The sequence below is a fragment of the Panonychus citri genome, unplaced genomic scaffold (genome assembly GCF_014898815.1).
Source record: "Panonychus citri isolate SS breed McGregor unplaced genomic scaffold, ASM1489881v1 Contig00021, whole genome shotgun sequence".
Taxonomy (NCBI): Eukaryota; Metazoa; Arthropoda; class Arachnida; order Trombidiformes; family Tetranychidae; genus Panonychus; species Panonychus citri.
This window is the reverse complement of record NW_026515426.1, coordinates 43,684-65,681: the sequence shown is the minus strand read 5'-3', so window position 1 is coordinate 65,681 and position 21,998 is coordinate 43,684. Positions and strand designations below refer to the sequence as shown.

At 32.6% G+C, this 21,998-nt stretch overlaps 3 protein-coding genes across 5 annotated transcripts; 2 read left to right on the top strand and 1 right to left on the bottom strand.

The window, feature by feature from the left end:
• Window positions 1-1,168: 1,168 nt before the first annotated feature.
• LOC128394390 (maestro heat-like repeat-containing protein family member 1) lies at window positions 1,169-8,797 on the top strand. Its single transcript, XM_053354714.1, has 8 exons — window positions 1,169-1,312; window positions 2,000-2,147; window positions 2,294-2,457; window positions 3,048-7,109; window positions 7,183-7,371; window positions 7,474-7,617; window positions 7,698-7,835; window positions 7,922-8,797. Exons 2-8 carry the CDS (start codon window positions 2,123-2,125, stop codon window positions 8,081-8,083), a joined length of 4,884 nt encoding a protein of 1,627 aa, XP_053210689.1. The 5' UTR covers window positions 1,169-1,312; window positions 2,000-2,122; the 3' UTR covers window positions 8,084-8,797.
• Window positions 8,798-15,330: 6,533 nt separating this feature from the next.
• LOC128394623 (hydroxyacylglutathione hydrolase, mitochondrial-like) lies at window positions 15,331-16,903 on the bottom strand. 3 transcript variants are annotated; one of them, XM_053354978.1, is made up of 5 exons: window positions 16,755-16,903; window positions 16,073-16,558; window positions 15,896-15,999; window positions 15,710-15,811; window positions 15,331-15,632 (listed from the first exon to the last, which is right to left on the bottom strand). In XM_053354978.1, the coding sequence occupies exons 2-5, from the start codon at window positions 16,467-16,469 to the stop codon at window positions 15,453-15,455; spliced, it is 783 nt and encodes a 260-aa protein (XP_053210953.1). In that variant the 5' UTR covers window positions 16,470-16,558; window positions 16,755-16,903; the 3' UTR covers window positions 15,331-15,452. The 3 variants fall into 3 exon arrangements, with proteins under 3 accessions (XP_053210953.1, XP_053210946.1, XP_053210961.1); XM_053354971.1 differs by having other exon boundaries at window positions 16,646-16,832; XM_053354986.1 differs by having other exon boundaries at window positions 16,686-16,832.
• Window positions 16,904-19,607: 2,704 nt separating this feature from the next.
• LOC128394613 (uncharacterized) lies at window positions 19,608-21,953 on the top strand. The gene is given in 3 exon segments (XM_053354961.1): window positions 19,608-21,275; window positions 21,278-21,568; window positions 21,652-21,953. Coding segments are annotated over 3 exon segments (1,701 nt in total). The 5' UTR covers window positions 19,608-20,167.
• Window positions 21,954-21,998: the final 45 nt, after the last annotated feature.

The window sequence follows — 21,998 nt, the reverse complement described above, 5'->3', positions numbered from 1 at the left end:
TATTGATACTTTGTAAATTTCGTTTTGGTTCAAATAATGTTGGTCCAGTTTCGTCAAATCAACAAGCTGATGGCAATGTCGGCCGTAGATGGCCGATGCTCGGTCCAAGACCTAAGGTGCAAAGTGAACTTTCTGAAAATCAAACGTATCCCCGATCACTTTCAACCAAATCGCTGTCCACTACAAGCCCAATATTACAAACATCAAAAGTTGTTGGACTTTCGAGTAACATATCACAAGGACCATCATCGACATTGAATCAATTTCGTATAAAATCATCGGCTTTTATTCAAAAACTTGTAAATTGGAAAGCAGATCGACTTGATGTTACATCTAAATGTCCGGAAAAATTTAACTCGATTAAAGTCGATGAAACTATCACTCGAAGGACGGAAAGTCCAAAATGCAAAGAAATCGTAACGTTATTACCAATTGTTTCACCGAATAAAATTATCCCACAAGTTACTATGAAAGTGATACCAATAGTTGAGAAGAAAAGTAATCAAGTCTCGAAAATAAAGGTCACATCTCAGACCAAGGCCAATTTATCGACCAAGAAACGATCATCATCATCGTCATCGGCATCATTTAAATCAAAATCTTCCAAATCAACATCACCACCACGAATTTCAATGGAACAGAAACAAAGACCAAAACAAAAATCTAGAAAATCCAAAAGCTATAGTAAAAAAATGATTGGTCGAATTGGTAATTTGAATTAATCGGTAAACAATTAAGAGTAGCAAAAAAAACTAAAATGTAAACACAATTAAAATCGCAACACCAATCAACAAAGTTTGGTCCCGTTCCGAGTCTCTATGTGACCTATTTCCATGTAAATCCAAGCAAACCAATCAAATATTAATAAATTGTTTGTAAATATTTTCCATCAACATTTATTTTCCTAAATCTCAAATAATCAATCAATCACAATTAACGGTTAATCAGGATACTATTGATAATCAGCCATCGAGTTTTGTTTACTTTGGTAAACCATTTGAACTGTTAAACTGTGAAAAACACTAGAGTCGAAAAGAAAATTAAATTAATCATCTAATCATTTAAATTAAATATTCATCATTATAATTAATGGAATAACAATTAATTTAAAATTGTAATTGAACAAAAATGGAATCCGAAAAGAGCGGGTAACAGATCAGCTGATTGAGAATTTTTTTTCTCTCTCTCCATTTCTTACTCTTTTTTTTTGTTCTCACCAATGAGTCTAGTTGTTCACTCAATATAAAAGGTGTGTTTGTTTATTAGAATTGTGATTATGTGATTATTTGTATTCTCTGGAAACAATTAAAAGGTAAAGTTAATTGTTAATTAATTTGAATCAATCGGATGATTGTTACAATTTCTTTGGATCAATGTTAACCCTTTTCTATTTCTTAAGCCTTAAATTTTTTTCCATTTTGCTTGAGGCTTTTTTTTCTAGTCAATTAGTAGACGAAATCACTAATTGTTCAATTGATTAAATTGATTAGTTAATTAATTGATTGTTTTTCTTTCTTTCTCTATCCTGTTATGTTTATTTATGATGGTTTTGTTAATCATTTTCTCTTAATCTAATCCCAAGTTCAGCTAAATCTTAGCTGTCACTTTTTCTTACTCACCTTGATTCGTTTTTGATTACCTATTTTTGACTCTTCTTTCTTAATTTAATTGTTTCTACGACAATTTAAGCTTATTACTTGGTTCGCTTTTTTTTTATTAATCTCTCTCTACCCTTTCAATTTATTTTCTATATGTTTAGTTTGATTGATTTCTCTTTTTGTTTTATTAGCTCAATTTGATTCTAAAAAATTGTGAGTTCAATTTATTTCTCTCACCGGTTCCCTAACCTGACAATTTGGGTTAACCTTTTTAAATTTTATTTCCATTTCTTTTCTGCCTGTTGATTGATTGTTTATCTCTTTCTATTCTCATAATAAAATCTAATTAATCTCTTATTGTGATGAAATTCTCACCCTTTTACTTTTTCGTTTTATTACAGATTATATGCGATTTTTGACCTTTCAAGGATAAACATTTCAATTTCTATTCTAATTTGATTTTGGAACAACAAACACATACATACATACCTCAAACTCAAATCAACCAATAATTTGGATGCAATATGGAAGTAGATACAAATTTAGAAGGTAAGAATTAATTAATCCTCTTCTTATTATCCCCTCTTTAGAAACATAACTTTTCTAAATTCGCCTCTTGATTGAAACATTTAATTCTTAAATTGATTTCTCCATTTTATCTCACTCTCACTCTCACTTTCTCTATCCTTTGACAGATTATTCTGAGCTAATTGTCGATGCTCTGGTTAAAGGATGTATGGATGAACAAGAAACTGTCAGTAATCATGTTTGCAATATAATTGTTCAATATGGAAGTAAACACTGTTCCTTAGTTCTTGCAACTTGCCTTAATTACCTGCAAAAAGATGATGGAAGAGAGGTTTGTTCATCTAATCTAATTCAATCTGATTAAATCACTCACAATCCCTTTGCTAATTAACTCTTTTTTTCTCAAGTTCAAAACCCAATCAATTGATTTTCATTTGGATATTTTCCATTTTCCATCAATCTTCATGATGATAGTTTATCAAGATACATGATGATTTATAATATATTATAAATTTTAAATTAAACATAAGTAATTGGGTTACAATATGTTATGATTAGGATGATAAAGGTCATCATCATTTTCCAGTTTAATATTATTACCATGAGCCTATTAAATATTTCCCATATTATCATCATGTTTATTAGGATTATTTTTCCATAGTTATAATGATTACCTTGCGTGGCTGCGTAATGTTTTATTGTCAGTTGATGATTAACTTAATTGTTCCACATCATATTAATCCAGCTGGAGAATTGTTTAAATGAATTCATTATATTCCAATGAATATTTTTTTTTGCTGATTTTCCACTATATGTATAATACAATTAACTCCCTCCATTTAGCTAATCTATGATGTGATTTTCATTACTCATTAATCTTATTATTTTTTTTTGTTTTCTTATTTTTAATTTACCCTCCAGGTACGAGTTATAAGCAAGATCAAATTGATGAGCAGTATCGAAAGGGTTTGCATTGAGTTTCTAAATAAAATTGATCCCAATACTCGAGACTCATTGACTAAATTTTGTATCACCGTTATCAACAAAGATTTAGAGGAATTAACTGATTATGAAAGATACGCCAGTGGAGTAATTGTTTGTTTGAGTAAAAATCAGACAACCGATATAATGGATAAGCTTCTTGCCCAATTTGAGCCTCATTCATCACCTCCAATTGGAATATGTAAATGTCTTGGTTCCATGGCCACAGCTAATCCATTTGGAATGATGGGTTATATTAAGGCTCTCCTTGGATCTATGGTTTCCATGATAACAGTTATTCGTAAAGATGTTGTTCGAATTTTCTTTTCCGATTGTGTTGGCCAATTTGCTGAATCTATCAAGGAATATTTGTCCAACATTGATCGAGCTCCAGATCCAGCGGTTAACAAGTCTTACTTTACGGCGGAAATTGATGCACTTTTTGAAGCTTTCTATCATGAATGGCTTAATTCTCGTAACAATCGAGTTAAAGAATCTGTTATCAAAGCAATTGGAAATATGATCTCACTATTAAGTGATAAAACATTTAACGAGGGTGTACCACGTTTCATTAATTCACTTCTTCCTATGTACCGTCGGCCAACGGTTTCACTTCCATTGTCAACCAATGATTTTGAGATTGTCTATTCTTCCCAAAGTTTACATCAAGCTCTTGAGTGTATCATTGAGAGAGGATCACCCAATTTAACTCGACCTCAAATGGAAACAATTGTCAATATCCTGTTCACCCAAACATGTGCCTTACCCGATTATCAACAGCCCAATTCAATTCGTAATCACAATGAGATTCTCCGGTCATTTGCAACCCTTAATTCAAAATACAGTGAATACCTGATTCCATGGTTACTTGCTAAACTTGAATCCAGCTCAGAATTGGCGAAAATTGGTTCCCTTACCATTTTAAAGCATTTAATTAATGCCTCTAGTCAATTTATTGTTCCCCGTTTATCAGCAATATTTAAATCACTTCGTCGTATTTTAGATGAAGAAAATAATCGAGTTCGTCGAGCAATAACTCAAGTAATTGTTACAATCGCTCACCATGGTTATCTTGATTTGGAGGGTGGACAAGCTCTGATTAAATATATTATCACTCAATGTGCTCTAGAAGAGGAAAGTGAAGAGGATTTGGCTATTCGAAGGTCATCAACTGATGTTGATACGGTAACAAATAAAGATTTACGTACAATGTCTGACAACGTGATGAATTTACTTGTTACCACCGTAGATGATATTGAACGAGTTCTCTGGCCTCATCTCTTTGAGTATCTTGTACAACCCGAATACACGGAAGCATTACCCACCCTGTGTAAATCATTGAATCTAATGGGTGAGAAGATTAAACGTCAAGATTCAACAGGTCGATTACTTCAATCATATTTCGAGAGGATCTCACATTCACCCAAACGAGAGGCTCTACTTGCCCGTCTATCAGTAATCATTGGAGATGTACCTGAGCCTCATGTCAAAGATTCATTACATGTTTTAAAACTTATTGGACCTCATATTCATCAGAATTTCTCCTCTATGATGCCAGCTCTTGATCAATTGATTGCTGAGATAAATGAACTTGAAGAATCACGACAAGAAACTTGGAGAAATAATTGTTGCAATTTTACCACCGCTCTTTTAACCAAAATTGGAAACATGGAATTTCTTGGAGCATATATTTCATCGTTAATCGCTCAGATTCATCTCTATTATCAGAAACCTTTGTTGAAAAACTTTTATCTTATCAACATGGGAAATGCAATTCGAATGTTGAAAAATAAAGAAGTGGCCAACAATGCATTGGACATTACCTTTGACACCATTGACCACAGTTCACCTCTCGAAAGGGAAGGTATCGCTTATATGGCTGGTAAATGTGCCGCCAATCATTTGGATATGGTCCTGGTCAGTTTGGAAAAGTATGCTGAGCCTCGTCGATCGACAAGTTTACTTCATTCAATCATGGATTCAATGAGAAATGGAACTGACCCTGAATTGGAACGATTAAGATCAACTATTGTTCTCAGTTATGCTTATGTTGTTAAATACGCGGAAAGTGAACTTTTATTGACGCGACTGGAAACACCGATCCTACGAACCATCAGCACTTTCTATTCACAATCAAAAGAATGGCTTGTTCAAGCGGCTTACATTACGGCGGTCAATGTAATCGCTCACTCAGTACTTCCCGAAAATTTGAAACAAATGTACATCTTTCGTAAACGTGATGATTTACTTGATGAAATGTTGACCATTTTTCGTGCACCATCAACACCAACCCATCATTGTCAATTAGCCTTGTTGAGCATTTCCAGTCTTGTTAAACATGAACCTGTCCTTTCAGATCGAGAGAAACAAACGGTCATCGATGTTGTCGGTAGAGCGGTTTATTGTCGAGTTGGTTATGAAGAGCTGCTTAAAGCCTTTAAACGTTTATTGGAAGATTTCATTATTCGAGAGAGATCATCTCTCGATATATTGATCTTTATTGTTACCCAATTAAAGACTTGGATGAATTCTCAGTCTAATGATGGTAATAGAAACGATGCTATCGATACTGTTCATCATGTGATTGAATTTTATCACGAGAATCTCGATTCATGGATGACCTTCCTAGTTGCTGGTTCACATCGTTTCGAGTCTTTTGGATCTCTTGTCGGTTTAATTATTGCACGAATTTTCGATCCAGTTCCAAATATTCGTCTGAAAGCTTTCATGTGTCTTCGGACAATCTTTAAAATTGCCGAAAAAGTGTCCAATCGTCCAATCTCCCCAGAACCATGCCTTGAACTGTTGGGCCGTTTTATCAATCACCGTGAAGATAATGTTCCCGAGTTCACATCTGAATCAATCAAAACACTAACAAGTTATTTGGCCCAACAATTGAAACTTCGAGATTTAACACCATTACCTTTATTCAAATTTCTTTTGGACGGAATGACGGAATCACTATCCGTATGCTCGTATGGATGTTCATCTACACTCTTATCATTGGTTGACCTTTACGGGAATGATATCAAACTCAATTTACCAGATTTTATTAGTTATATCGTCCAACGGATGCCTTATGTTACTCATACACACACCAAACGAGGTCTTGAGTGTATTATCACTTCAATTGGATCTCATCAATTAAACGCTCTTCTCAATTATCTTCTTGATTGTTCCCTTATCTGGTCAAAAGATCATATTCAATTATGGCTAATCTTGGTCTCTGATCCAACTTTGTGTCCAGTTATTATTGAAAAATTGTTAGAGGTTCTCAATGAATCTCAACAAGTTTTACCTCACCCACGAAAGCAAAATGTTATGGTTGCTTCGGCTAAAACTTTGGCCGCTGTCGGTGCTTTACAAGAAATTTATGGCTCTACCGTTTCATCGCCGATCCTTATTTCCCATTTTGTCAAGGTTTTCACTTCAGTTTTTGGTACCGTTGCAAATTTCCTTAAAGCAGAATACATTCCAGCCAGTGAAGTCGATCCAATCGCCTCATCATCAAATCCTTTGGCTCCAGCACCTCCACCAGCACCGGTAGCACCATCATCAAGGAAAAATTCCTCATCAAAGAAAGAGAAAGATCGTTCAAATGTATTCCCAATCAGTATCGCCGTCCTTACCCTAAAAAATGTCCTCTACAAATGTGAACGAGACAAAGTACTTAATGAGAAAATATTCTTCCTCATGGAACAAGAAGCTGAATTCCCCGAGGCGGTTACACTCCTAGCCAAGGAAATGTGTATCAAATATCCTGCTGATATTTCAAGTCTAGTTAAAGATTTGACTCCCTTCTTACAAGATACTTCACCTCAACGTCGACTCATTCCAATTGCATTTTTCTGTGAGATTTTATCAATCGATAATTATGACCAGCAAACACTGGCCGAACCTCTTCTTCAAACTCTTCTTAACATGCTCACCGATTCATCCAATGCTATCAGGAAACTTTGCATTCGAGGATTAGGTCGACATAGTTGCCTTTCTCCAGAATTGGTAAGGATCATCTAATCATTGAAATTAGTCTTTAAATTATCTTAATATTCATAACTGTTTTCTTTTCTTTTAGAATGCCAAATTATCAAGTCCTGTTATTTCAGCTTTGTTACTCGGCTTAGAGGATAAGGATGATAAAAATGATGATGTACTTCTTGAATCAATCAAAGGATTGACCAACAATCTCGTATATCTGGAAAAATCTCAACTTGAAAATCTATGTGTACCAATTGCTATTAGATTAAAATCACTCTTTGATAAGGTAAACAAACATTTTCCAAACATTGATAATTATCTTTATATAAATTCAATTGTTTGTCTTACTAATTATTGATTTTTATGCAAAATTTGTACTTGATTACAGGAAAGTAAAAACATCCGATCATCAGCAATCCATTGCTATGGTAAATTGTGTGAAAAGGGCGGCCTTCTCCTTCAAGATGTATCAACTGAATCTTTGATTCCATTAGTTGTTTACTATAATTCAAATGTTCCCGTTGTAACTGAGGTAATTACTTGAAATTTGATAATCTAAATTGTTATATTCTTTACTAAAATCATTTACTAAATTTGTTTCCTTCATTTTAGGCTGCGAGATATGCATTAGCTAATTACGATTCAACGGCCTCTGTTCAAGATCCTTTGGGTAAATTTTTCGCAAAGGTTGTTTCAGAAAAACACTTTGTTGAGCCAACCGAATTCACTCCAAGCTTAATCAAGTTCATCGTAAGTGAAAAACTGAACAAACATTATTGTAACGGTAAATTGTCATGATTATTATTAATATTAATACGTTTTCTATTTTCTCATAGGTAAGTGAATCCAAAGGACTGATTAACGATTGGATTACAGCTTTACAGCTATACTTGAGGAGTAATCAGGATAATATCCAAGCAGCTTCGATTTACATTCTTGGTCATTTTTTCGCCTTTTCTGATGAGACAATGATCGCGAAGAGATTAAAAGTAAAATAATTGGACATTTGATTCGTTTATTACGAGAATCAAGAAGTAATCCCGTTAAAATGAGATCAGCTGAAGCTTTAGCTAAAGCTTAAGGGAGGAAGCCAAAAACAAAAAAGTCCAGACACACAATTGAAATCAACGTTTTTTTATCACGATAACAACGAAACCAAACAATTACCAAAAGCAGGAAACTATTGATTAAATAAATTTAGTGTTAAAGTGAGTGCTTTACGAAAAAAATTGCCATCGAATCAACAACGAAAAGCTGATAGTTACAATTAACCGTAGGCATTATTAAATTGTGCAATCAAATAAGTCAAGTCAAAATTGGATCAATATTATATCAAGTCAATTATTGCGATACCAGTCATATCAAGTCAAATTAATGCTAATTAATTAAATGCTGTTGTCCAATGCAACAAAATTTTAAAGTTTTCAATTAACCATTCCCAACTAATTGTGGCTTCCATCCTTATAACCAAATCAAAAGCAAAATGTATTATATTTATCATCATCCTCATCAATATTATGTTAATTATTGTGTGTATTATCATTTCCGTTACAATCAGAATATCAATTTGAGAGTGATCAACTTTTTTTAATCCTAATCACACATCATTGTAAAAAGATAAAAACAATTTACTAACAATTGAAAAAAAATCAATAGAGATTTAAAAGAAATAGTTTTTTTTCTTAATAATAAAGTCCAATTAATAACAATAACAATCTAAAAATTTTCGAATCAATAATCATTTAATAATACAAGAATACTATTAGAAACCATAATTGTCCGAGACTTTACTTCAAGAAACTTAATTTTCTAGGGACGAGAACTCAAAAATGACAATTCAGATCACTCACATAAAATTTCTTGCTTTTCTTTAAAGTCACACTCGATAAAGTACAAGCACTCAGACGTCACTTCGGCTGAATTATGCCTAGTTAATATACAAAATACAAATATAATAAAATTAGAAACGGATTACTAGAATGCTAGGAATTATTTTATTGTTTTGTTTTATCACATATCATCATTTGACGTTGCCAGTTTGTGATCAACTCTTTTTGGATGATGAGTGGATATTAAGGTAGGGGAGTTGTAGTATACACCATATTTGAAACAGCTGAATGTGGGAATATTATTTTGGTAGGACTTCCATCGGGACCAGTCATAGTTCCTGGTGTGCTTACCTCAGCAGGTGTAACTGCCGACGCAATACCAGTAGTTGAAGGGGCACGTGCTAAAGATGTTCCAATGAAAGATACCAGAACTGATACAAAAGTTAGGAAAAACTGGAAATTCATAATTATGATTCGTTGATGATGAGCGAGGATGATAACTTTATTCGAATAGAAAAAATTAAAGAGAAATTTTAATTGTTGCTATTGATCAAGAAAATGAGAATGAAATTGAAAACGGTGATGTTGCTTTTAGAACAAAATATTTATTAATAATAAAATAATATTCGTTGTTGTTTAGATTAAACTGTTGAAATGACGAAGGATCTTAAAAAACTCATCCTTTTTATGTCAACCAACGAAAACTATCTGTATGTATTAAGCTGTAAACTAGCAAATCGTATTTCACCTGCGAAAATAAGTCACAATTCAAACAAAAAGTAATTTAAATTTCTTTTAATTTGTTTGTAAACTAATTCATCAAATATTAATAGAATCCACTGTAGTTGTTTGTAATAGGTGCCACAAATAGGTTGCCAAGTTGTACCAATAAACTTCGTCTATTATTGACAATCATTTTTACCTCACAATAAACCTAACCAGTTCAGGTTGATTCTTTCGACTTTGCACCTTAAGTTAACCAGAGCAATTAAAGATTTGATTAGCACCTCGAAGTTTTAATATCCCAGGACGTGCAGTTGATACAATTAAAAAACTTATATTCCTCTGAGACTCTTCCTCCTCTCCCATAATTCATCCCTTCTCTCTCTCACACACACACCTTTTCTCTTTCTTTTCTATCTCATCCTCTTATTAATCTGATTAATTATCTAATTAACACTTTTTGTTGGTCAATTTAAGACCCATTTTTTTTCATTAATAACTTTTGACTCTGACCACCTCTGACATTGCTTCTATTTTTAACGGGTTTAGATTTTTGAGCTCTTTCAGTTGATTTTTTGTTCTGTGCCTGTTGTAATATTATACAATATCAATTGATTGATAAAACCTGAACAGAAAACAAACCTCTTCAATTAGATCCCACTAGCGATAAATTCATTTTTCTTTATAAAATAATAGATTTTGTTAATTAGAAGAAGTAATTAGTTAGATCAGTGAAGATCAACTAATGACTTTGGTTTTGATCAGTGAAGATCAACCAAAGTCAAATCTTCACCATTTTTCATCAATATTGTTTAATTGTTTAATTGTTCAATTTTTCTAATAATTTGTTAATTAAATAAAAATATATAATATCTATTAAATTTGTGTATAATGACCAGTGAAGACCAAATAATTGTGGTGCTAAATTGTCCTGGTCAAATGACGGTCAGTGAAGACCGTATTTGACCCTTTACATTTTAACTAAAATAGTCAAAGTTGCGTCTTGTGATTTAATTAAATAGTCAGTGAAGACTAAAGATTAACTAATCAATTAAATTGTGCTCAAAAGAAACAAATTCAACCCCTTTTTAATTTACATGTAATGTTTTCGTTACATTTGGTGGCCGTGTGTGAGGGTGAATTTGGTGAACTAATTTTCGTGCAAATCTATTCTCCAATTTAATTCGAACCATAAAATGACCTTCAAATAAACGTTAAAATCGTGGTCTCAATGTTACTTTAATGAGAAATAAAAAAAACGAACAATTAACAAATCAACAACTTACAAATCAACAACTTACAAATCAACAATTAACAAATCAACCATCAAATAATAAACCATTATAAATAATAAAAATTAAAAGATCAGCTAATCAATAATCAAAAATTAATAATAATCAATTAACAATAACATATTAATAATTAATCAAATCAATTTGTATTTAAATCAAATAATTAACACACTTTACAGATTTCCATCTATCCTTTAATTACGAAAGTAAGTCTTCTTTTTTGGTATCTTTTCTCTTCTTTTTTTTAATATCGCTACTAAGGTCAGTGAAGACCAATCTTTTAGCACGATTGTTTTTTTATCTTGTTCATTCTGACAATTGATTTTCAGCGAAATCGTTAAACGTGAGGTCAGTGAAGACCCTTGCTTCTTGATTGTTTATTCTCTCCTTAGACTATAAAATGAAAAATCCTTAACTGTCAGTGAAGACGTTATTCTCTCAATACATTCAATTATCACAAATTATCATCATATTATCATACAATTAACATTTAACATATTACTTTATCAATTATGAATTATTACTCTGATCAATTTGGATTTAATCCAATCGAATTTAACCCAACAATTAACACTATTAATTCAAGCCATGTCCTGAACAATCATATCACCATTGAGCCATTCAGAGGTGATAATGAAGATTTGATTGATTGGTTGATAAACTTTGAATTAGCTTCTAGTGCTTTAGGTCTTGGTGCTATTGAGATGTTCAAGATTATTCCCTTTTATTTGCAAGGTTCAGCTCGCAAATGGTACAACGTTACCTGTAGTCCTCATTCTTTCCGAAAATGCCTAAAACTTATGATGAATTAAGAAATAGAATGATCTCAGACCTTTGCCCAGCTGATTATCAAGCTCATCTCTCTCATCAATTTCATTATAGCAAACAAGCGTCTAATCAGCTAACGACTAACTTTGTCTATCAGATTCAAGAATTATGTTTGAGAATGAATAAAAAGATGCCAGAAAAGCTCATGATAATCTTCATCATTGAAAGACTTTTACCTCAAGCTAAATTCATAATAACATTACAAAATCCTCAAACATTAACAGAACTTATTAATGCTGCTAAATTAGTAGATAAAACCGTCAACTCAAGAATAAAGCACAATGAAAATGAAAATTATTTGAATTCAAATCAATTACCATTTAAAATCAACCAAATCAATGAGAAACCCAACTCTTCAGTTTCTTCACTTTTTCCAATTCCACATTCAAATCTAATTCATAAAGAAATCAAATTAAATAATAAGAAAGTCCAAGCAATGTTCGATACAGGTTCCGGTTTAACTCTAATCAGTAAAAATCTAGTTGATCGACTGAATTTAAACTTACAACCATACCTTGCACCTCCTCCTTTAGCTGTTAACAATAGCCCAGTTAAAATACTTGGACAAGTCAAAGTTAGAATTAAAATTTGTGACGACAAATCAGCAGTTGCAATATCAACAATTGTCCAAGTTACTGAATATTTGCCACATCAATTCGATGCTTTAATTGGTCAAGATCTAATGACAAAAGCTAATCTTATAATTGATTGTGCAGCTAAAACAATTCATATTAATAATTCAAATTTGATTAATCTCACGAGTTTACCAAGTGCTAAACATTCGTTAGAGATCGAAAGGGAAACTGAAATTATTGAAAATCTTGATCAGATCGATTCGAATCAATGCAAATCCAATGAACAGAATGAACAAGAGGAAAATTTCCCCTTTTTAGAATTAGTTGATCCTCTTGAAATACCACTAGCTGAAGAGATACCAAAATTGATTGACAAAACTGCTCACGTTAATTATCCTAATCTTTACTTGGAATCAAACTCAATTAAATGTTTATCTTCACATTTTTACTCTTCACCTTACCCGAGTTGTAATCCTACACTTTCATATTATCAACCCTATCACTATACGAAAGATAAAATCATCAACTTAAGCTGTCATAAACCTAACGATAATGTTTTCAACTGGTTGGTACAAAGAAGTGCCGACGAAATCGATAACAAATAAATTCTATGATGCCCTTCTTGAAATATGGAATTCAACCCTTTGCTTTGGCAGAGACTGCTCAAATTTAAGTCGACGGAAATGTTGTAATATTATACAATATCAATTGATTGATAAAACCTGAACAGAAAACAAACCTCTTCAATTAGATCCCACTAGCGATAAATTCATTTTTCTTTATAAAATAATAGATTTTGTTAATTAGAAGAAGTAATTAGTTAGATCAGTGAAGATCAACTAATGACTTTGGTTTTGATCAGTGAAGATCAACCAAAGTCAAATCTTCACCATTTTTCATCAATATTGTTTAATTGTTTAATTGTTCAATTTTCTAATAATTTGTTAATTAAATAAAATATATAATATCTATTAAATTTGTGTATAATGACCAGTGAAGACCAAATAATTGTGGTGCTAAATTGTCCTGGTCAAATGACGGTCAGTGAAGACCGTATTTGACCCTTTACATTTTAACTAAAATAGTCAAAGTTGCGTCTTGTGATTTAATTAAATAGTCAGTGAAGACTAAAGATTAACTAATCAATTAAATTGTGCTCAAAAGAAACAAATTCAACCCCTTTTTAATTTACATGTAATGTTTTCGTTACAGTGCCTGTACTACAAACTCTGTAGGTAGCCTAGTTTGTCTTTAATCTTCATGCGAAAAATCGTGAATCGTAATAATTGTTTGTGATGTTTGTGATTATCAATCAATGTTGAAGCAAAATTGTCACAACAATTAGAATCATTAATCATGAAACAAACTGAGAAACATAAAAGAGCCAAACATTTGTGATGATGATAAATGACAATTGATTAATATGAATGGAAAGCTTGAATTTTACCGATAAACAATCAAGAAGAAATCGAAATTACAATCAATGGGAAATTAACAATTAAGGTAAAAACTCTTGTGACCCTAATGGACAACGGGATCTCAATTGGTCAACCAGTTAAATCAAAATGTACACCAAATTTACGTAAACATATTCAGATTATTATCCATCTACTGGTGACCTGTCTTTGTGGAGGTCAAATTTACTCGATTGCTATTGATTATATGTCCGGTGAGATAACGTCAAAGGTTAACTTGACCACTCCGAATCAAATTACTTTGCCAAGTGTTTCCTTGTGTTTCCCTTTTCTTGATTTAATCAATTTAACCAAAGCTTCCGCTCTTGACGATAAATTAGATGATCTTTTATTAGAGCGGCCATTTTATGATGACCTCGGAACCCACAGAGACATGTTCACCTCAATCTATTCAATTTTGGGCAATCTAACGGTAAACCAGTTAAATAATCTTCTTAAAGATATTGACAATTTAATTCCAAAGATCAAATTAACTCCGACCTTTCGACGATTGGGTGACACCAAATCGGGCTATTATTTGGTAAAGGACAATTCTACTTGTGAGGTCACTCGTTATTCTAGACAACCGTTATTTTGCTTGACCATTAATTGTTACAATTCATCGGGTGGTCCGATTAAATTTTCCCGTCACGAAATATTTCAACCTCCTTACGACGGTCAAATGATGGCCATTGATTTAAATAATAACATATCGACCATTACAACTTCAACTACAATCATGTTTTCAGAATTTGGTAAACTAATTCAGGGCTCAGGTCAAACAGCATATCGAATAGGTTTCAATGGTCAACCACCGGGCATTTACATCGTGACCTTTAGTAAAATTGTCAACATCTTAAGCCAAGAAAACTATGAAGTCTCTTGTCGGAACTATTCAAATTATGGTTACTCTTCAAGGTTCCACTTTATTGACGCTTGTCTCAACAATTTGACCGCTTCATCCATAGGGTCAGTCTTTTATGGGACAATTCAAGCTTTAAATTACTCTCAGGCCAATCTAAGGAATGGTTATTATCAGTATTATGGTGAATATCTTACCCCTAATATAACAGAGCGAAATCGCCTAAGGAAATATTTTAAATTCTGTCGTCAGCATTGTAATCATATCGCTGATAAGCCTGATTGTGAGGAGGAAATTTATTCACCACAAGGCTATCGAACCTTAACTGATGAAGATCAAAACGGAGTTTATGTTATCCTTTTACGAGCACCAACAGCACCTTTCGAGATAAATCAATATTTTCCCGAATATACACTTCTCGATTTGATAATTTATCTTGCAAGTAGTTTAAATTTCTGGTTTGGTTTGTCGTTGATTAGTTTATCGGAAAAGTTTCTCAATTGCTATTGTGGTTTATTTACACGGCCCACAAAGAGTAGATCAGCGAAAATTAATATCGCAACCAAATCAAATAATAATAATTCACCAATTGATCAAAATCTCGGATACCAGAGTAAAGTTGCAACTAATAGACGTGCAAGAGTATCAAGAGTTAAAAGTATCAATCAACAATTACCAACAGTTTACTGGTGATAGAAAATCAAAATCAATCAATTTTTATGATTTACTATTAAAAATATTACATCAAATTAGTTGTAACTAATAAATGTAACTGGATTAAACTGTAATTTCTTTGTGGTGTTATTAAAGTGACGATGATTTGAAATTATTTTTGGCTTCTCTTAAAGCGGCCATTACTTTGATTGGATCTGTAAGTTTGGCAAATTGTTGGACAGATGATTGATTAACTCGCATAAAAGGGTTGATTAACTTTTCCTCTCCAATCGTTGATGGAATGGTTGTTTCACAATTTGATCTTCTTTCCTAATAAATATTAATATAAATATAAATAGAGAAATATGATTAAAAATCAATCGATACTATCAATACAATCAACTTACTCTCGACCAATTTAGTTTATTTTCAATATCTTGGTTTGAAGGTTCAACGTTTTTCGCAAAAACCAAATTAGATACAGTATATTCATGGCCACAATATACTTTCTGCAATCAAGAGGCATGAAAATCACAATTAGAATGATAGAATATGTAAATTAAGTTAATCAACCACATGAATTTCTGACTTACAGTTGAATCTGGTAATGAACCAAGTTTCTTGATTAGAGCTTCATACATTTGATCAGCTGTTCCTTCAAAAAATTTCCCACAACCAGCAAGGAAAAGAGTATCACCTAATTGTTTTTTCATGTGATTAGAATTTTGATTAAAATTAGATTAATGGGAAGAAAGGAAAATAAAATTTACCTGTAAAAACAGCTCCATCGGATTCACCTGAAGGCGGAACAACATGATAACAAATGTGCCCACTGGTGTGACAAGGAGTATAAAGACAATTAACCAGCAATTTTCCAATTGTAAATGAATCACCATGATTAACTTTGTTAGTTAAACCACCAATCCTTTCATCATAACCACAAACGGTTAAACCTGAAGCCTTGGAAACTAAATCAACATTACCACCGGCATGATCCCAGTGATGGTGTGTAGTTAATACGGTTGTCAATTGAACACCCGAATCACTGACCGTTTTCAAAACCTTCTCAGGTTCAACTGGATCAACAATGGCCGCTTTATTAGTCTCCTTGTCGATAATCAGGTACATATAATTGTCGGAAAGAGCGGATAAAATTTTCACCTCCATTTGATTACCAAAAACAGTAGAGGTTAAACTATGTGATGAATGAATACCAACCAGACCACGGAGAGTTTTAACAGAAGAATAGATTAAACCTAATACAATAAATGGAACAGAGAACAATTAATTAATCTATAGGAAAAGAATTAGTCACAATTAAATTGAAAATAATCAAAAATTACGTTGTAACATGTTAGGTAAACAAGCGAGTAATCAGCTTACTCTTTGTCTATATCCTGGTAAATATTTTTTTCTGGAAAAAAAAGAAAACAAACAATTGAATCAACTAACCAACTAATCAATCGAGACAATTAACATGTACGAATAGTAGAACAATTAAACGAAACTGTAATTAAACTGTTCCAATGGAAATTACAATTGGAATCAACGAGCAACAATTAAGAAAAACAAAAGATAAACAACAAATGGAAACATGTGTTCACATGAGCAGAGAGTTTGAAGAGAAAAAAAAGAAAGAGAAAGAGAAAGGAAACAATCAAGTTAATTCAATTACGATGAGAATAGAATTAAAATTGAATGTTAATTGTTGAGAAAAAAATAATAATAAAATTAAACTTAATCAGAACAATAATAACCACGATTATTGTACTTTGTAAAGAGGGTCAAGAGTTTTTTTTCGTTCAGGTGAAAATCAACTAATTGTTTCTAAATTGTTTAATCGATAAGTTGAATTGAAATTACAATTTATTGATTACATTTACAAATAAACTTTTCTCATTGGAATTATCTAATTATCTCTATCTATTCATTATTATTACGGTTATTATTACCTTTAAATTACTTTTACCCCTTGGTGATTTACATAATGGTAAGACGATGATTTAAATTGTTGTTGTTGTTGTTTTTTAATCATCAATGTGAAAAACTAAATCAAAACAAATACTGAACATGGTGATGATAAATTATTTACTATCACCTATGGTAATATAACATTGAACAGGTTAATTGTTTGAGTGTTTAAAGTTTTTTTCCCAATTTTCAATTACAACGATTTATTAATAGTAAAAAAAAAGTTAAATTGGTCAAAGTTGATCATGATGAAATTGTTAATTAGTGCGTCTCGAAAATTTAACTCATTTCGTAACAATCGATGGGTCAAATTAACTTTATTCATTATCCTGATGACCGGAATGGTCTGGCAGGTCTATCGGATTAACGTTTTGTACCTGAGATTTGATACCGTTGTTGATATTCAGGTTGATCGGCAGTTTTTGATTCAATTACCTGCGTTGACCATTTGTTTGGACATTGATCTGAAACTGTTGGAACCCTTGAAGCGCATTTATCCCGATAAAGTGATCAGTGAAAATTTAACGATCCAAGAGAGATACTTATTGTATCGATCAGCGTCCATTGATAAATTGTTTCACCATTCGATGATACTTGATGATGTTAGTATTTCTTGTCTATTAATTTGTAGTCAAGATTCACGATTTACCAATGGGTCAACTTGTATAGATGTTCCGTGTTCCGAGTATTCAAAAGTTCGAGAGTCAATTGAATGGTCTCGAAATAATGCTCTTCGTCGGTGTTACACTTATTTCCATTGGAATAGTTCGGGTATCCCATTTTTAGAGGCTCTAAACGGGGAACGGGATTTTATTAACTTTAATCTAACGAAAAGCGGTGAGACTCCGGTCACTGCGATTTTCACCATGCACCCTGGTTCATATGTTCCTTGGACTGAGGATGAAGATTTTTCCTCTTTCAATATTGGCCTAATGTCAATTGTGTCTATTAATTATCAATTGACTCGGATTAAACTGCTCGAAGCTCCATATCAAACTAATTGTCAAATTTATTCACAATTTGGTGTCTCTGGTTGGGTTGGTTGTATGTACAAGTGTAAAGAGCGTCTCAATGAACGAGCTTTCAAAAGTTGGCCTTTAGATGTACCTGGAGGACGTGATGTTCAACTGTCATTCGTTTCAGAGGAGATACGTCTAAATGACACCCATATGACTCATAAGATTAATCGAGAGTGTCACTTGGAGTGTTCAAGAAAACAATGTGACTTTAATGAGTACGCACATTATGTCAAGTATGTACAATACAATTTGGGCGGAGGTCCAAGTGGATCTGGAGGTGGTACTGGTCAGCCGAGCTATTTGACCCGCGTTTACATTCATCGGCCATTTAATTTTGACGTAGTTTATAAACATCGACCAGCCATTGATTTTATTGAATATTTTAGTTACGTTGGATCGGCAATTGGCCTTTGGTTTGGTTTCTCCTGTTTAACTCTGTTTAATTTTGCGGAAAAATTTTTCAAACAATTAGTTTATGGTAAACCAAATCCTCCACCGCCATCACAACCACCACAGCCCCCATACCCCACAATCCATAGCTCACATGTAAAGACACCACCAGAGGATCAACCACCAAGCGCTCTAATGGTTCAAACACCTAAATCCAAAAGACTTGGATCCACAGGTTTACCTACACCGAAAAAGATCAGAAAACGACCTCCGAACATTAGATTATCTCCTCCTCGAATAAACAATTTAATCTCACCAATAAGCACCAATTTATCACCGACCTACAATAAGTCCATTTTTACCGAAACTCCTGATGATGTTACTCGATACAATAATAATGGCCCATTAACCAGCTAAAAATTTGACCTTCACTATCTAATTGTAGCTAATTTAGTAATTAGATTGAAATTTTTATATTTAATTATCTAGTTTATTGAATCACAATTAAACAATGAAAGAAAATATCAATTGATACTTTATCATTTTCCAAAATAATGTAAAATGAAAAGGATTAACCATTAAATTGATTAATTTTCATTCTCATTTATTGTTGATTGTCAATTCTTTGATTAAACTTGATCAATATTATTAATTGATTTAGAAATACTCATATTCAGAAAGTTAATTGTTCAATTGTTGTTTATAGATTTTGATGAGAAAAAAATAATAAAATAGTTCTAAATGAAATGGAAAAGTTAATTAATTCTTCAGGTTAATTGGGGGATCATTCAGATAATAACTATCAACACATTTATTATTACGAAATCAACGATTGTCATTTGAATTGTCCATCAAAATCACCTTGATAAAGGTCAAATATCGTCGCATGTTTATCATGTAGCTCATTAACAGGTAGATAAAGTTAATTAGTTTCCAATAAGATTTTCATTTTCTAACCTCATTAATGGAAAAAAGAAATAGATAAGATCCATTAGAACTGAATTAATATTTTCCAAGCATTTACCTGAACAATAGGTTTACAATATTCGAGCGTAAATAACATGTCGAAGTCCATTACAAAGATCTTTCCATTCAGTTTTTTTTCTTTCTCCTTCCAATTCCCTGTAAATGAATAATAATGACCATGATAATGATGAAGATAATTACTACAGGTAATTTCCCACATAGGTCACACTGTGAACAGAAAAAAGGTAATAAACAAAAAATCTCAATCAATATGAAATCAAGAATAATAAACAACCTTATACATGGAAATTGTGATATTCAGATAAACACGAACATGGTAACAAATAATTTTGGCCTTTGTTTTGTACTCCACAACAAATGAGTGTCTTAATCAGTACACATTAAGTAATACAAAACAATCAGTTAACTTTTGTATTAATAAGTTTCAATGTTTCAAAAATATAAACAATTCCAGGCAAACAATCAATCATGGAATTGATTTGAAATTTGTTTTTCTTCATGTTAATTGTGCTCTCTGGTCAAGGAGTGTTAATCATCATGTTGTCATCAACTAATTATTTCAAAACAATTGAAGAAGCTTCAGTTAAAAGCTTCAAGGAAATCGTCCAAACTAATCATCATCATACCAATCGAAAGGAGGTAAATCAATCGTTTTTAAATGATCCATCGACAATTGAACCTAATGGTTTGAGGCCACTTGAATGTTATCGCTTTTTATATAACGTTTTGACCATCATTGGCTTCTTATGGCAGGTTTATCGGATTAATTACATTTACTTGCAATATGATACAGTGGTTAACATAATTATCGGTAAAGCAGATCACTATTATATGCCTGGAGTTACCGTTTGCCTGGATTATAATATGGAAGATAAGTCAACCTTTACTCGTCTCTATCCAGATCGTGTTTTAGATCATTATTCACCTGATGAATTGAGGCTTATTTTCTTGGAAACACCGATCAGAATTATTGCTCGAGAAGGTCAGACTGTCGGTCAAGTTTCGATAAATTGTACCGTTAAGTGTTCTCGTGATCGTAGGTTTATAAAACCAAGTGAAACCCTTTGGTCATCTTCATCTTCTTCCGATTCAAAAGCATTTTGTGTCAATGTTCCTTGTTCAGTTTATTCTAAACCTCGAGAGACACTTTCTTGGGCTCGAAATAATGTTATCCGTCGATGTACAACTTATTTCACTTGGAATTCAACATCAAGTCCACTACAAGAATATCGTGAAGATGGACGTGAGCTTATTGAATTTTCAGTTTCCTCCAAAGGATCAGCTGTGGTCATTTTCGCCATGCACTCTGGTTGTAACATACCTTGGACAGAAAGGGAAGACTTTTCCTCCCTGGACATTGATCGATACTCTCAGTTCACTATGGACTATTCAATAATCATATTTCGTCTCCTTCAACCTCCCTACAAGACTAATTGTTCCGATTATTCAGAATATGGTGTTTTAGGTCGAACCGCTTGTATCCAAGAGTGTGAAAAGAGCCTATTCCTTAAAGAACGCGGAACTTGGCCTCTTGATGTACCAGCTCCAGCATTCAATACATCTCTAGCCTTTTTCCCTTCAGGTTTTGGTTTACGAAGAGAAAGGGCATTCCTCTGAAAACCTTGGACACATGCTCAAAAAAATGCGCTCAACCCGAGTGTTCATCTTATATTGTCACCTTTTCGACAAAGAATCAAAATTTCATCACAAGTCGCAGAAATCAAACCAACTATAATGCAAAGATTTACGTTAATCGCCCTCGTGCCTACGGTGTGAAATATATTCATATTCCAGCGATTGATTTTATCGCATATTTTACTTACATTGGAGGATCAATATCACTTTGGTTTGGATTATCTTTGCTCTCAATTTTTGACAGATTACCAACTAATTACACAGGTAAATATCGGAAAACAATGAATCGATGACTTATTCAAACTTACATGTAATGAAATGATTTTTTTTTGCTTTTTAACATGAAGGACAAGGAACATCGAAACGTGTACCCGCTGTCGATAAAATGGACTCACGATATTGGCCACAAACCTCAAAGTATACCAATGGTTTCTATTCTGGATGCTCAAATCTAATCACAAAATTACCTGCGGGGAGCTGGAAGACATTATCCTCACCTTTTGAACTTGCACCTCGAAATTCAGTGAAAGATTCATCGAATCCCATTTTACTCTCAATAATTTCATCAAATGTAACCACTGGTGGTAAAAAACGCTCATTAACAAAAGTTGTATTTGACAGCTTTAAAACAAATCGAATCATCTATTAATTGAATTCAATTATTGAAATATTTATGATCAAAATTTTTCTTCAT